Source organism: Salmo salar, chromosome 16 (assembly GCF_965601325.2).
Source record: "Salmo salar chromosome 16, fSalSal1, whole genome shotgun sequence".
Lineage (NCBI taxonomy): Eukaryota > Metazoa > Chordata > Actinopteri > Salmoniformes > Salmonidae > Salmo > Salmo salar.
In genome coordinates this window covers 32,070,699-32,083,500 of record NC_138306.1, presented here as the reverse complement: position 1 = coordinate 32,083,500, position 12,802 = coordinate 32,070,699, and the positions used below count along the sequence as shown (strand labels likewise).

General features: G+C 43.6%; 1 protein-coding gene across 2 annotated transcripts in view; it reads right to left on the bottom strand.

Annotated features, from left to right (window-relative positions):
* The window catches only part of necab2 (N-terminal EF-hand calcium binding protein 2), a 131,643-nt gene that overhangs the window by 17,614 nt on the left and 101,227 nt on the right, over nucleotides 1–12,802 (bottom strand). Inside the window, exon 9 of one of the 2 annotated variants that reach the window (XM_014149085.3) lies at nucleotides 7,035–7,091. The exons of the other annotated variant lie outside the window; for it this stretch is intronic. Coding sequence (XP_014004560.1) covers nucleotides 7,035–7,091 — 57 coding nt within the window. The remainder of the gene's footprint in view (nucleotides 1–7,034; nucleotides 7,092–12,802) is intronic. 2 annotated transcript variants of the gene reach the window in all.

Here is a 12,802-nt window from a genome sequence, read left to right as displayed (position 1 = left end):
AAAGTCCTGACCTCAATCCTATAGAAAATGTGTGGGCAGAACTGAAAAAGCGTATGCGAGCAAGGAGGCCTACAAACCTGATTCAGTTACACCAGCTCTGTCAGGAGGAATGGGCCAAAAGGCTACCCGAAATGTTTGACCCAAGGTAAACAATTTAAAGGCAATGTTACCAAATACTAATTGAGTGTATGTAAACCTTTGACCCACTGGGAATGTGATGAAAGAAATAAAAGCTGAAATAAATAATTCTCTCTACTATTATTCTGACATTTCACATTCTTAAAATAAAGTGGTGACCCTAACTGACCTAAAACAGGGAATTTTTACTAGGATTAAATGTCAGGAATTGTGAAAAACTGAGTTTAAATGTATTTGGCTAAGGTGCATGTAAACTTCCGACTTCAACTGTATCCTGAGGCTGCAATTATTGTAGCTGGGGTTTTTAACAAAGCAATTTTAAGGAAAAGGCTACCTAAATTCTATCAGCATATCGACTGTAGCGCTGGAGAAACACTGGACCATTGTTACTCTAACTTCCGCAATGTATACAAGGCCCTCCCCCGCCCTCCTTTTGGTGAATCTGACCACAACTCCATTTTGCTCCTCTCTTCCTATAGGCAGAAACTCAAACAGGAAGTACCCGTGCTAAGGACTATTCAACACAGTTCTGACGAATCGGAATCCACGCTTCAAGATTGTTTTGATCACGCGGACTGGGATAGGTTCCGGGTAGCCTCAGAGAATGATATCGACGTATTCGGTGAGTGAGTTTATAAGGAAGTGTATAGCAGATGTTGTACCCACTGTGACTTAAAACCTACCCTAACCAGAAACCGTGGATAGAAGGCAGCATTCGCCAAAACTGAAAGCGCTTACCACCGCATTCAACCATGGCAAGGCGACTTGGAATACGGCAGAATACAAACAGAGTAGTCATTCCCTCCGCAAGGCAATCAAATAAGCAAAATGCCAGCTTTGAGCATAATACAGTGCCACCGACGCAGCCCGCTACCAAGGTCTATGGGCTCTCCTTCTCTGTGGCCGACGTGAGTAAGACATTTAAACGTGTTAACCCTCGCAAGGCTGCCGGCCCAAACGGCATTCCTAGTCGTGTCCTCAGAGCATGCGCAGGCCAGCTGGCTGGTGTGTTTACGGACATATTCAATCTCTTCCTATCCCAGTCTGCTGTCCACAAATGCTTCAAGATGGCCACTATTGTTCCTGTACCCAAGAATGCAAAGGTAACTGGACTAAATGTCTATCGCCCCATAGCACTCACTTCTCTCATCATGAAGTGCTTTGAGAGACTAGTCAAGGATCATATCACCTCCACCTTACCTGTCACCCTAGACCCACTTCAATTTGCTTATTACATTTACATTACATTACATTACATGGCTTATGGCTCCAACAGGTCCACAGACGATGCAATCGCCATCACACTGCACACTGCCCTATCCCATCTGGACAAGAGGAATACCGATGTTAGAATGCTGTTCATTGACTATAGCTCAGCATTCAACACCATAGTACCCTCCAAGCCCATCATTAAGCTTGAGGCTCTAGGTCTGAACCCCGCCCTGTGCAATTGGGTCCTGGACTTCCTGTCGGGCCGCCCTCAGGTGTTGAATGAAGGAAACAACATCTCCACTTCGCTGTTCCTCAACACTGGGGCCCCACAAGGGTGTGTGCTCAGCCCCCTCCTGTACTCCCTGTTCACCCATGACTGCGTGACCACGCACGCCTCCAACTCAATCATCAAGTTTGCCGACAACACAACGGTAGTAGGATTGATTACCAACAACGACGAGACAGCCTATAGGGAGGAGGTAAGGGCTCTCGGAGTGCGGTGTCAGGAAAATAACCTCTCACTCAACAAAACAAAGGAGATGATCGTGGACTTCAGGAAACAGCAGAGGGAGCACCCCCTTGTCCACAGACAGGTCAGCAGTGGAGAAGGTGGAAAGTTATATGTTCCTCGGTGTGCATATCACTGACAAACTGAAAAGGTCCACCCACACAGACAGTGTGGTGAAGAAGGCGCAACAGCGTCTCTTCAACCACAGGGGGCTGAAGAAATTTGGCTTGTCACCAAAGACTCTCAAACTTTTACAGATGCACAATTGAGAGCATCCGGTTGGGCTATATCACCGCCTGGTACGGCAACTGCACCGCCCACAACCTCAAGGCTCTCCAGAGAGTGGTGCGGTGTGCACAACGCATTACCGGTGGCAAACTACCTGCCCTCCATGACACCTACATCACCAGATGTCACAGGAAGGCCAAAAGTATCATCAAGGACAACAACCACCCGAGCCACTGCCTGTTCACCCCACTACCATCCAGAAGGGGAGGTCAGTACAGATGCATCAAAGCTGGGACTGAGAGACTGAAAAACAGCTTATATCTCAAGGCCATCAGACTGCTAAAAAGCCATCACTAGCACAGAGAGGCTGCTGGCTACATACAGACTTGTAACCATTGGCCACTTTAATAAATGGAACACTATTCACTTTAGTAATGTTTACATATCTTGCATTACTCATCTCATATGTATATACTGTATTCTATACTATCTATTGCATCTTAGCCTATGCCGCACTGACATTGCTCATCAATATATTTCTATATTCTTATTCCAGTCCTTACTTAGATATGTGTGTATTAGGTATTTATTGTGGAATTGTTAGATATTGCTGCACTGTTGGAACTAGAAGCACAAGCATTTCGCTACACTCGCAATAACATCTGCTAACCATGTGTATGTGACCAATAGCATTTGATTTGATTTGATTTACTAAAGGAAACCAATAAGAAGAAGATACTTGTTCGTGCCACGAAACACAAGCAATGGACATTAGAGCAGTGGAAATGTGTCCTTTGGTCTGATGAATCAAATTTGAGATTTTGGGTTCCAACTGCCGTGTCTTTGTGAGACACAGAGTAGGTGAACGGATGATCTCCGCATGTGTGGTTCCCACCGTGAAGCATGGAGGAGGAGGTGTGATGGTGTGGGGGTGCTTTGCTGGTGACACTGTTTGTGAAGGAAAAGCAGCCAACAAGTCTTCAGCATACGTGGGAACTCCTTCAAGACTGTTGAAAAATCATTCCTCATGAAGTTGGTTGGGAGAACGCCAAGAGTGTGCAAAGCTGTCATCAAGGCAAAGCGTGGCTACTTTGAAGAATCTAAAATCTAAAATATATTTTGATTGTTTAAAACATTTTTTAGTTACTACATGATTCCATATGTGTAGTGGTCTGGGTGTAGCTGGTGAAGAGGAGTCAGGCGCAGGACAGCAGAGATGAGTAACACAAGTAACTTTACTCAAATATTCCAATAACATGTCGTAATACCAAGCCCACAATAACGGACCGAACATACATAAAACAATCACGCACAAAAACCATGGGGAAAACAAAGGGTTAAATAATGAACATGTAATTGGCGAATTGAAACCAGGTGTGTAAAGCAAAGACAAAACAAATGGAAAATGAAAAGTGGATCGGTGATGGCTAGAAGGCGGGTGACGTCGACCACCGAACGCCGCCCGAACAAGGAGAGGGACCGACTTCGGCGGAAGTCGTGACAATATGTGTTATTTCATGGTTCTGATGTCTTCAGTATTATTCTCTATTATAGCTCTGACGAAGGCCGTTAGGCCGATACGTAAGCTTATTAAATATCAGTGATACTATCAAGAGCAGTGTGCGGTTTCCTTTTTCCTTTTTTCACTATTATTCTACAATGTAGAAAATATAAAAAATAAAGAAAAACCCTGGAATGAGTAGGTGTGTCCAAACTTTTGACTGGTACTGTATATGCAAAGGTATGTGGACACCCTTTCAAATTAGTGGATTCGGCTATTTCAGACACACCCCTTGCTGACAAATGTATAAATCGAGCACACAGCCGTACAATCTCCAAAGACAAACTTCGGCAGTAGAATGGCCTTGCTGAAGAGCTCAGTGACTTTCAACATGGCACCGTCATAGGACCTTACCAACAAGTCAGTTCGTCAAATTTCTGCCCTGCTAGAGCTGCTCCGGTCAACTGTAAGTGATGTTATTGAGAAGTGGAAACGTCTAGGAGCAACAACGGCTCAGCTGCGAAGTGGTAGGTCACACAAGCACACAGAACGGGACCGGTTGCAACACTCATTACTCTCATTACCGAGTTACAAACTTCCTCTGGAAGAAATGTCAGCACAAGAACTGTTCGTCGGGAGCTTCATGAAATAGCTTTCCATGGCCGAGCAGCCGCACACAAGCCTAAGATCACCATGCGCAATGCCATCACGCTACACCATCTGGCAGTCTGATGGACAAATCTGGGTTTGGTGGATGCCAGGAGAATGCTACCTGCCCCAATGCATAGTGCCAACTGTAAAGTTAGGTGGAAGAGGAATAATGGTCTGGGGCTGTTTTTCATGGTTCAGGCTAGGCCCCTTAGTTCCAGTGAAAGAACATCTTAATGCTACAGCATACAATTACATTCTAGATGATTCGGTGCTGATAACTTTGTGGCAACAGTTTGGAGAATGCCCTTTCTTGTTTCAACATGACAATGCACCCCGTAAACAAAGCGAGATCCATACAGAAATGGCTTGTCGAGATCAGTGTGGAAGAACTTGTCTGGCCTGCACAGAGCCCTGACTTCAACCCAATCGAACACCTTTGGGATGAATTGGAACGCCGACTGCGAGCCAGGCCTAATCGCCCAACATCAGTGCCCGACCTCACTAATGCTCTTGTGGCTGAATGGAAGAAAGTCCCGCAGCAATGTTCCAACATCTAGTGGAAAGCCTTCCCAGAAGAGTGGAAGCTGTTATAGCAGCAAAGGGGGACCAACTCCATATTAATGCCCATGATTTTGGAATGAGATGTTCGATTAGCAGGTGTCCACATACTTTTGGTCATGTAGGTTATTAACACTAGAAAAGTTGGTCTAATAAATACATTTAATATAAAGTGCCTTATGACAGTATTACACCTCTTTGTTATGGCAAGCCTAAAATGTGCTTAACAAATTGCATAATAAGTCGCACGAACTGCAATAATCGTGTTTAACATGATTTGTTAATGACTAACTAATCTCTGTACGCCACACATAATTATCTGTAAGGTCCCTCAGTCGAGCAGTGAATTTCAAACACACGCTCTGTTCTGCCAGGTTAGGCTATAGACTGGCCTTGGTTTTCCTCTCTGTAAAATCAGATAAACCAGTAAGTAATGAGGTTGCTGTATGCGTTACCGAGTGCTACTTGAGGGCATGCCCCCCCCCCCCCCCCATTTTATGTCAATCAATATTTTACCACATTGCCACCCCCTCTAGGATAACATGTAAAATACCTAGCAATTTCTCAAGCAGGCAATCAATTTGTAAAATGGGAATGTTTGTATCATTCAGTAAACAGCAAGAAAACAAAGCCAGAGCATCATTAGCTGTAGCACAGTAAGTTGGAAGCTAGCATTTTATTAAATAGGGACTAAGGCATATCAAAGAGCTAATAATCAGACCCCAGTCTCATATATGTGTGACCTGGGTGCTGGAGAGGAGGGGGAAATTACTGGAACGATTCAGTTTTTGCGGGGGATGGATTTGCATTAAGAAACATTGCATAATACACATACAGTAATGGTACCATATCAGTATCAAAATGCCATACAAAAAGGAATTTCAAGTGTGGATGGCGAACTCCAGCACCTCCGCTGTACATGCTTTTGTAAAAAACATTACTCTCGACAATATATTTCTATTCTTGATCGTATGCTGAGCTGATGGCTCACTTTCAGTAATGTTCACAGCACTAAGAGAAACCCTGCTGAGAGTACGGTGGGTCAAAAGGTTCAGTCTTCTCTCCCACTTTAAGAATACCCATCGGGCTACCAATGTGCCCCTACTGAGCTTTGGGCGCACGAGCAGCCCCACACCAATCAGACCGCCCAGCTGACAGGTGAAGCCTGCTGTAATCCTGTTTGTCAGTGCAAATGATAGCTCTAGACGCTAACAAGATTAATGGGTGAAAAGGAATAATTAAATTTGCTCTGATCCCTCAAGCATCAATAAGGCAGAAGACATTCGGAGGTAGGTTACAGGTGTCTTGGTTCAGATTCAGAGCAGGAGCTGCCAGTGCACTGCTGCAGTAGGACCCTAGGAGCAAGCGGAGGAAGGGGAGCTGCACTGATGCTCAGTTAGACACACCAGCCCATGTATTTTTCATCAGAGCCATCAGACCTCTGATTGTCCCTGTGTGAACTGCCATCTCTCCATCTTACTCATACTGTCAGCTCTACAGGCCACTGCCTCCACATCTCATACAGTCATGCTGCTGAGGGAGAGATTTATAAATATATATATTAAGAGAATCTATTTCATGAACCAGATGGAGAAACTTTGGCCTCTTTAATCAAAGAAAAATTATGAAAGGGTCATAAGAGCATAATAGCATTTGGCATTTGGAGAGTATGCTTGTCGCAGACTACACAAACGGTAAATAAACATTTGAGTCTTTTCGATTTTGTTGAAGTATTTTATTTGATTTAAAGAAGTTAGCTATACTGCAGGAAACAGTCCAGATTGTTTAGCAATTGTTTATATGGAAGCATAAGGCCATGCCAACAATATGAACAGACTGTGTGCTTGCCCTAAGGTTGCAGTGTAAAAGAACCCCCCCCCCATGGGAGACACTTAAAATACATATTTTGAACTGAAGCACTGAATCTGACTACGGTACATTGATAGCAAAAAATAAATGACATGCACTCATGCTCTTCATGCATGGAGACGAAAAGCAACTTTTAGACATGATTGAAATGGGAAATAAATTTGAGGTAACCTTATTGGCTGCTTTCTGCTGGAGAGGAGTTGGATATGAGATGCCAATGATTCCCTGTGCATGCTGGGAAATTCAGAATGGAGATGTGTCTATGGGGGGTTGTGAGGAGTAGAGAGTGGTGGAGCAGCGAGTCCTCCACAGTGTCACTGCCATACAGTGCCCCCCTACTAGGCTCTCAGGCATAACGATGCTACTTACTGCGCTGGCTGTGCCATCAGTGTCTGTTAGCCTCTGATGCAGGTCAAACCAAACTGTCTGCAATAAGAACCAAAACACAAGAACCACAATTGCATTAGCGTTAACCCTAAGCAGCACTGGAACAGGGGAACAGAGGAACCCTACTCTGCACTGCATAAACCCAGTTGGGCAGGTTTTTTCACCTCACATTTCTTATTTGCAACTGAACAGAAATGTTAAAATATATACTGCTCAAAAAAATAAAGGGAACACAAACAACACATCCTAGATCTGAATGAAAGAAATAATCTTATTAAATACTTTTTTCTTTACATAGTTCAATGTGCTGACAACAAAATCACACAAAAATAATGAATGGAAATCCAATTTATCAACCCATGGAGGTCTGGATTTGGAGTCACACTCAAAATTAAAGTGGAAAACCACACTACAGGCTGATCCAACTTTGATGTAATGTCCTTAAAACAATTCAGAATGAGGCCCAGTAGTGTGTGTGGCCTCCACGTGCCTGTATGACCTCCCTACAACGCCTGGGCATGCTCCTGATGAGGTGGTGGATGGTCTCCTGAGGGATCTCCTCCCAGACCTGGACTAAAGCATCCGCCAACTCCTGGACAGTCTGTGGTGCAACGTGGCGTTGGTGGATGGAGCGAGACATGATGTCCCAGATGTGCTCAATTGGATTCAGGTCTGGGGAACGGGCGGGCCAGTCCATAGCATCAATGCCTTCCTCTTGCAGGAACTGCTGACACACTCCAGCCACATGAGGTCTAGCATTGTCTTGCATTAGGAGGAACCCAGGGCCAACCGCACCAGCATATGGTCTCACAAGGGGTCTGAGGATCTCATCTCAGTACCTAATGGCAGTCTCTGGCGAGCACATGGAGGGCTGTGCGGCCCCCCAAAGAAATGCCACCCCACACCATGACTGACCCACCGCCAAACCGGTCATGCTGGAGGATGTTGCAGGCAGCAGAACGTTCTCCACGGCGTCTCCAGACTCTGTCACGTCTGTCACGTGCTCAGTGTGAACCTGCTTTCATCTGTGAAGAGCACAGGGCGCCAGTGGCAAATTTGCCAATCTTGGTGTTCTCTGGCAAATGCCAAACGTCCTGCACGGTGTTGGGCTGTAAGCACAACCCCCACCTGTGTACGTCGGGCCCTCATACCACCCTCATGGAGTCTGTTTCTGATTGTTTGAGCAGACACATGCACATTTGTGGCCTGCTGGAGGTCATTTTGCAGGGCTCTGGCAGTGCTTCTCCTGCTCCTCCTTGCACAAAGGCGGAGGTAGCGGTCCTGCTGCTGGGTTGTTGACCTCCTACGGCCTCCTCCACGTCTCCTGATGTACTGGCCTGTCTCCTGGTAGCGCCTCCATGCTCTGGACACTACGCTGACAGACACAGCAAACCTTCTTGCCACAGCTCGCATTGATGTGCCATCCTGGATGAGCTGCACTACCTGAGCCACTTGTGTGGGTTGTAGACTCCGTCTCATGCTACCACTAGAGTGAAAGCACCGCCAGCATTCAAAAGTGACCAAAACATCAGCCAGGAAGCATAGGAACTGAGAAGTGGTCTGTGGTCCCCACCTGCAGAACCACTCCTTTATTGGGGGTGTCTTGCTAATTGCCTATAATTTCCACCTGTTGTCTATTCCATTTGCACAACAGCATGTGAAATGTATTGTCAATCAGTGTTGCTTCCTAAGTGGACAGTTTGATTTCACAGAAGTGTGATTGACTTGGAGTTACATTGTGTTGTTTAAGTGTTCCCTTTATTTTTTTGAGCAGTGTATATATTTTCATCCAGTGATTTCCTCTCTAGATTGTCACAGCAGACTCAAGACTTGCTTTCATACTGTTCTGATGACTGACCCCGTCTCTCTCTCTCAGATTTTAGATTCTTCAAAGTAGCATTGATGACAGCTTGGAAACATTCTTGGAATTCTCTCAACCAGCTTCATGAGGTAGTCACCTGGAATGCATTTCAATTAGCAGGTGTGCCTTGTTAAAAGTACATATTATGGCAAGAACTGGTCAGAAGAGACAGCGTGAATCAGGCCTTCTTGGTCGAATTACTGCAAAGAAACCACTACTAAAGGATACCAATAATAAGAAGAGACTTCCTTGGGCCAAGAAACACGAGCAATGGACATTAGAGAGGTGTAAATTTGTCCTTTGGTCTGATGAGTCCAAATGTGAGATTTTGGGTTCCAACTGCCGTGTTTTTGTGAGACACATGATCTCTGCATGTGTGGTTCCCACTGTGAAGCATGGAGGAGGAGGTGTGATGGTGCTTTGCTGGTGACACTGTCAGTGATTTATTTAGAATTCAAGGAACACTTAACCTCTGGGCGTTCCCCTAGGATAGGGGAAGCTAAAGCGATTTTTGAAAAAAAATTGTGCCCATTTTAAACGGCCTCCTACTCACACTCAGAAGCTAGGACATGCATATAATTAATACTTGTGGATAGAAAACACCCTAAAGTTTCTAAAACTGTTTGAATGGTGTCTGTGAGTATAACAGAACTCATATGGCAGTCAAAACCCTGAGACAGATGGAAACAGGAAGTGGAATTCTGAATTGCGAACTCAACTTCATCACGTTGCCTATTAATCACACCGTGAGCTATGGTTCATTGAGCACTTCCTATTGCTTCCACTAGATGTCCCCAGTCTTCACAAATTGGTTTGAGCCTTCTACTGTTAAAATTGAATGAATGAGACGCTGTGGAACGTGGTCACACGGAGAGGGCCATCACCATTATGACGCCGGCGCCCCTGGTTACCCTCCCCTTTCGAAACGTTTTAAACACAATGCAATCGTCCCCCTCGAATCTTATTGGCTCTCTTGTTGAAAAACGCCCTGAAGATTTATGTTATACAACGTTTGACATGTTTGAACTAACCTAAATGGGGAAAAAATGCATTTTCTCGAAATGGCTGTCCCGTGGCCGACGAAGCATTTGGATCAGCCTTCAGACGCGCTAACAAGAACAAGCTCTTGGAACATAAAGGAGTAATTTTTTCGAACGAAAATACATTTGTTGTGGACCTGGGATTCCTGGAAGTGCTTTCTGATGAAGACAACCAAAGGTAAGGGATTATTGACAATAGTATACAAGACTAGATGTGATATGCGATTGTTCCAAGATGGCTAGCCTATTGCTATTGCTAGCCTATTGTTCTGAGTATCGCATCCCCTTTTATCGCAAAGTGTGATTACCCAGTAAAGTTATTTTTAAATCTGGCATTACAGGTGCTTTCAAGAGATATTCATCTATAAATCTTAGAATGACAATATTACATTTAAAAAATGTTTTCGAATAGTAATTTAGTAAATTGTAGCTCTGTTTCATCGGATGCATTTGAGGGAAAATAGTTAGTCAACGTTACACACCGATGTAAAATGCTGTTTTTATATATAAATATGAACTTTATCGAACAAAAGAATGCATGTATTGTGTAACATGATGTCCTAGGTGTGTCATCTGATGAAGATTGTCAAAGGTTAGTGCTGCATTTAGCTGTTTTTTGGTTATTTGTGATGCATGTGGTTGGTCGGAAAATGGCTATGTGGCTACTTTTACGATATACTCCTCTAACATAATCTAATGTTTTGCTTTTGCTGTAAAGCCTTTTTGAAATCGGACAACGTGGTTCGATTCAGGAGAGGTGTATCTATAAAACAATATAATTTCAATTATTATTATTTTTATTAATTATTACATTTTGTTATGCTAATGGCGATATGATTTTTCGCTGGATGTCCGTCCCGCACAGGGGTTAACCAGCATGGCTACCACAGCATTCTGCAGCGATACACCATCTCATCAGGTTTGCTCTTATTGGGACTATAATTTGTTTTTCAATAGGACAATGACCAAACACATCTCCAGGCTATGTAAGGGCTATTTGACCAAGAAGGAGAGTGATGGAGTGCTGCATCAGATGACCTGGCCTCCACAGTCACCCGACCTCAACCCATTTGAGATGGTTTGGGATGAGTTGGACCGCAGAGTGAAGGAAAAGCAGCCAACAAGTGCTCAGCATATGTGGGAACTCCTTGAAGACTGTTGGAAAATCATTCCAGATGAAGCTGGTTGAGAGAATGCCAAGAGTGTGCAAAGCTGTCATCAAGGCAAAGGGTGGCTACTTTGAAGAATCTAAAATATATTTTGATTTGTTTAACACTTTTTTGGTTACGACATGATTCCATATGTGTTATTTCATAGTTCTGATGTCTTCACTATTATTCTACATTGTAGAAAATAGTAAAAATAAAGAAAAATCCTTGAATGAGTAGGTGTGTCCAAACTTTTGACTGGTACTGTTATATATATATTTTTATAATATACATGTGTCAGATGACAAAATTGAGAAAGATAACAAGAAATTCAACAATACTCTTCTGGAATACATAAACACATAATCACTATATTGCTCATAAACCATGAGCATTATATTCATCTGGTTAGGCAGTGAATAAAAACTGCAGTAACTAAGGTAGTCATGAATTATACTTTCATTGCTGCTTTATGACCCCTTTATTACAGTTAACAAAGGAGTTCCCTTCAAACTGTCAAACTACACCCCCACCCCTATAATGGATTGTCGCTGTAATGAGAGAAAGGCTTGATTTCCTTTTGAACAGACATCTGACTTGAATAATGTGACATGCTATATCGTTTAGCTAGCTAATATACTCACAGATCTGTAGAGGAAAATGTTACACTGCAGAGGGTAGTTATCACACAGGATAATGTGGAAGGGCCTTTAAGATAACATTTAAAATTGCATGTGTAGACACTACATTTAATAGTGCATGTGTTGACATTAGAGATCAAGAGCTCAAACAAGTAATCACAGAGATCTTAATCAGAGACGTAAAGCCCAGAAAAGGCACCACTGTATTGGAGAGCTATATTTCCCATCGCCCAGTATTAAATCCAATCCAAAGCAGTGATAGGAGAACATGGGCTGGATCAACTGAGTCAGGTAACAATGGCATGAGCAATGCAGTCACTCTGTGTCCTATTATTCTGAAGTCTACAGCAGGCCGCATATGGACCGCAACTATTGAAAACTGAGAAAATGTCACATTCTGTGGTGTTTCTGAAGTTACTCTCTGCTTTCCGGTGGGAGTGGAGTGAAACACTGTATTGTATAGCAGAATCCTTCCCACAAATGTCTTACTGAGTGCATAATGGTGCATGATGACTCAACGCAGATGTGTCTCAATGTGAGTTTGAGATCCTGGAATTTTCTTTCATACAGAACCAAATACTGTAGCAATACGAGGGCTGCTTGTGGAAGAAAGCGGGCTGGTGCTCCAGTTGCCACGGTAATTGAGGTCTTTATAATGACACAACGGGAAAAGGAAATTATGCTTCTTGAAGCAGCAGGCAAGCATTCTACAGACAACAAGAGCACATCTGGGATGGGCCTGAGGTCACCTCTGGGTAAAATCATCCTGCAGATAATATACAATGACTAGATGGGACATGGCTATGAAAATCAGGGCCTTCAGTGTGTGCAAATTAGGCACATTGTTTAGGACTAGCAATTTAAAGCATATGTCTGCTTGTATGAGAAATCAAACCCAAAAAGAGTTAACCATTACATTCACTTGTATAAGATTGGCTTTTTCCATATGGAGATAGCACACAGAGATAGCACACAGAGATAGCTGAGGGGATTACTACTTTGATCTCGTGAGGCAGCAGACAACTCAATTTGTGCGATGCATGTTAGTCATAACTGCATC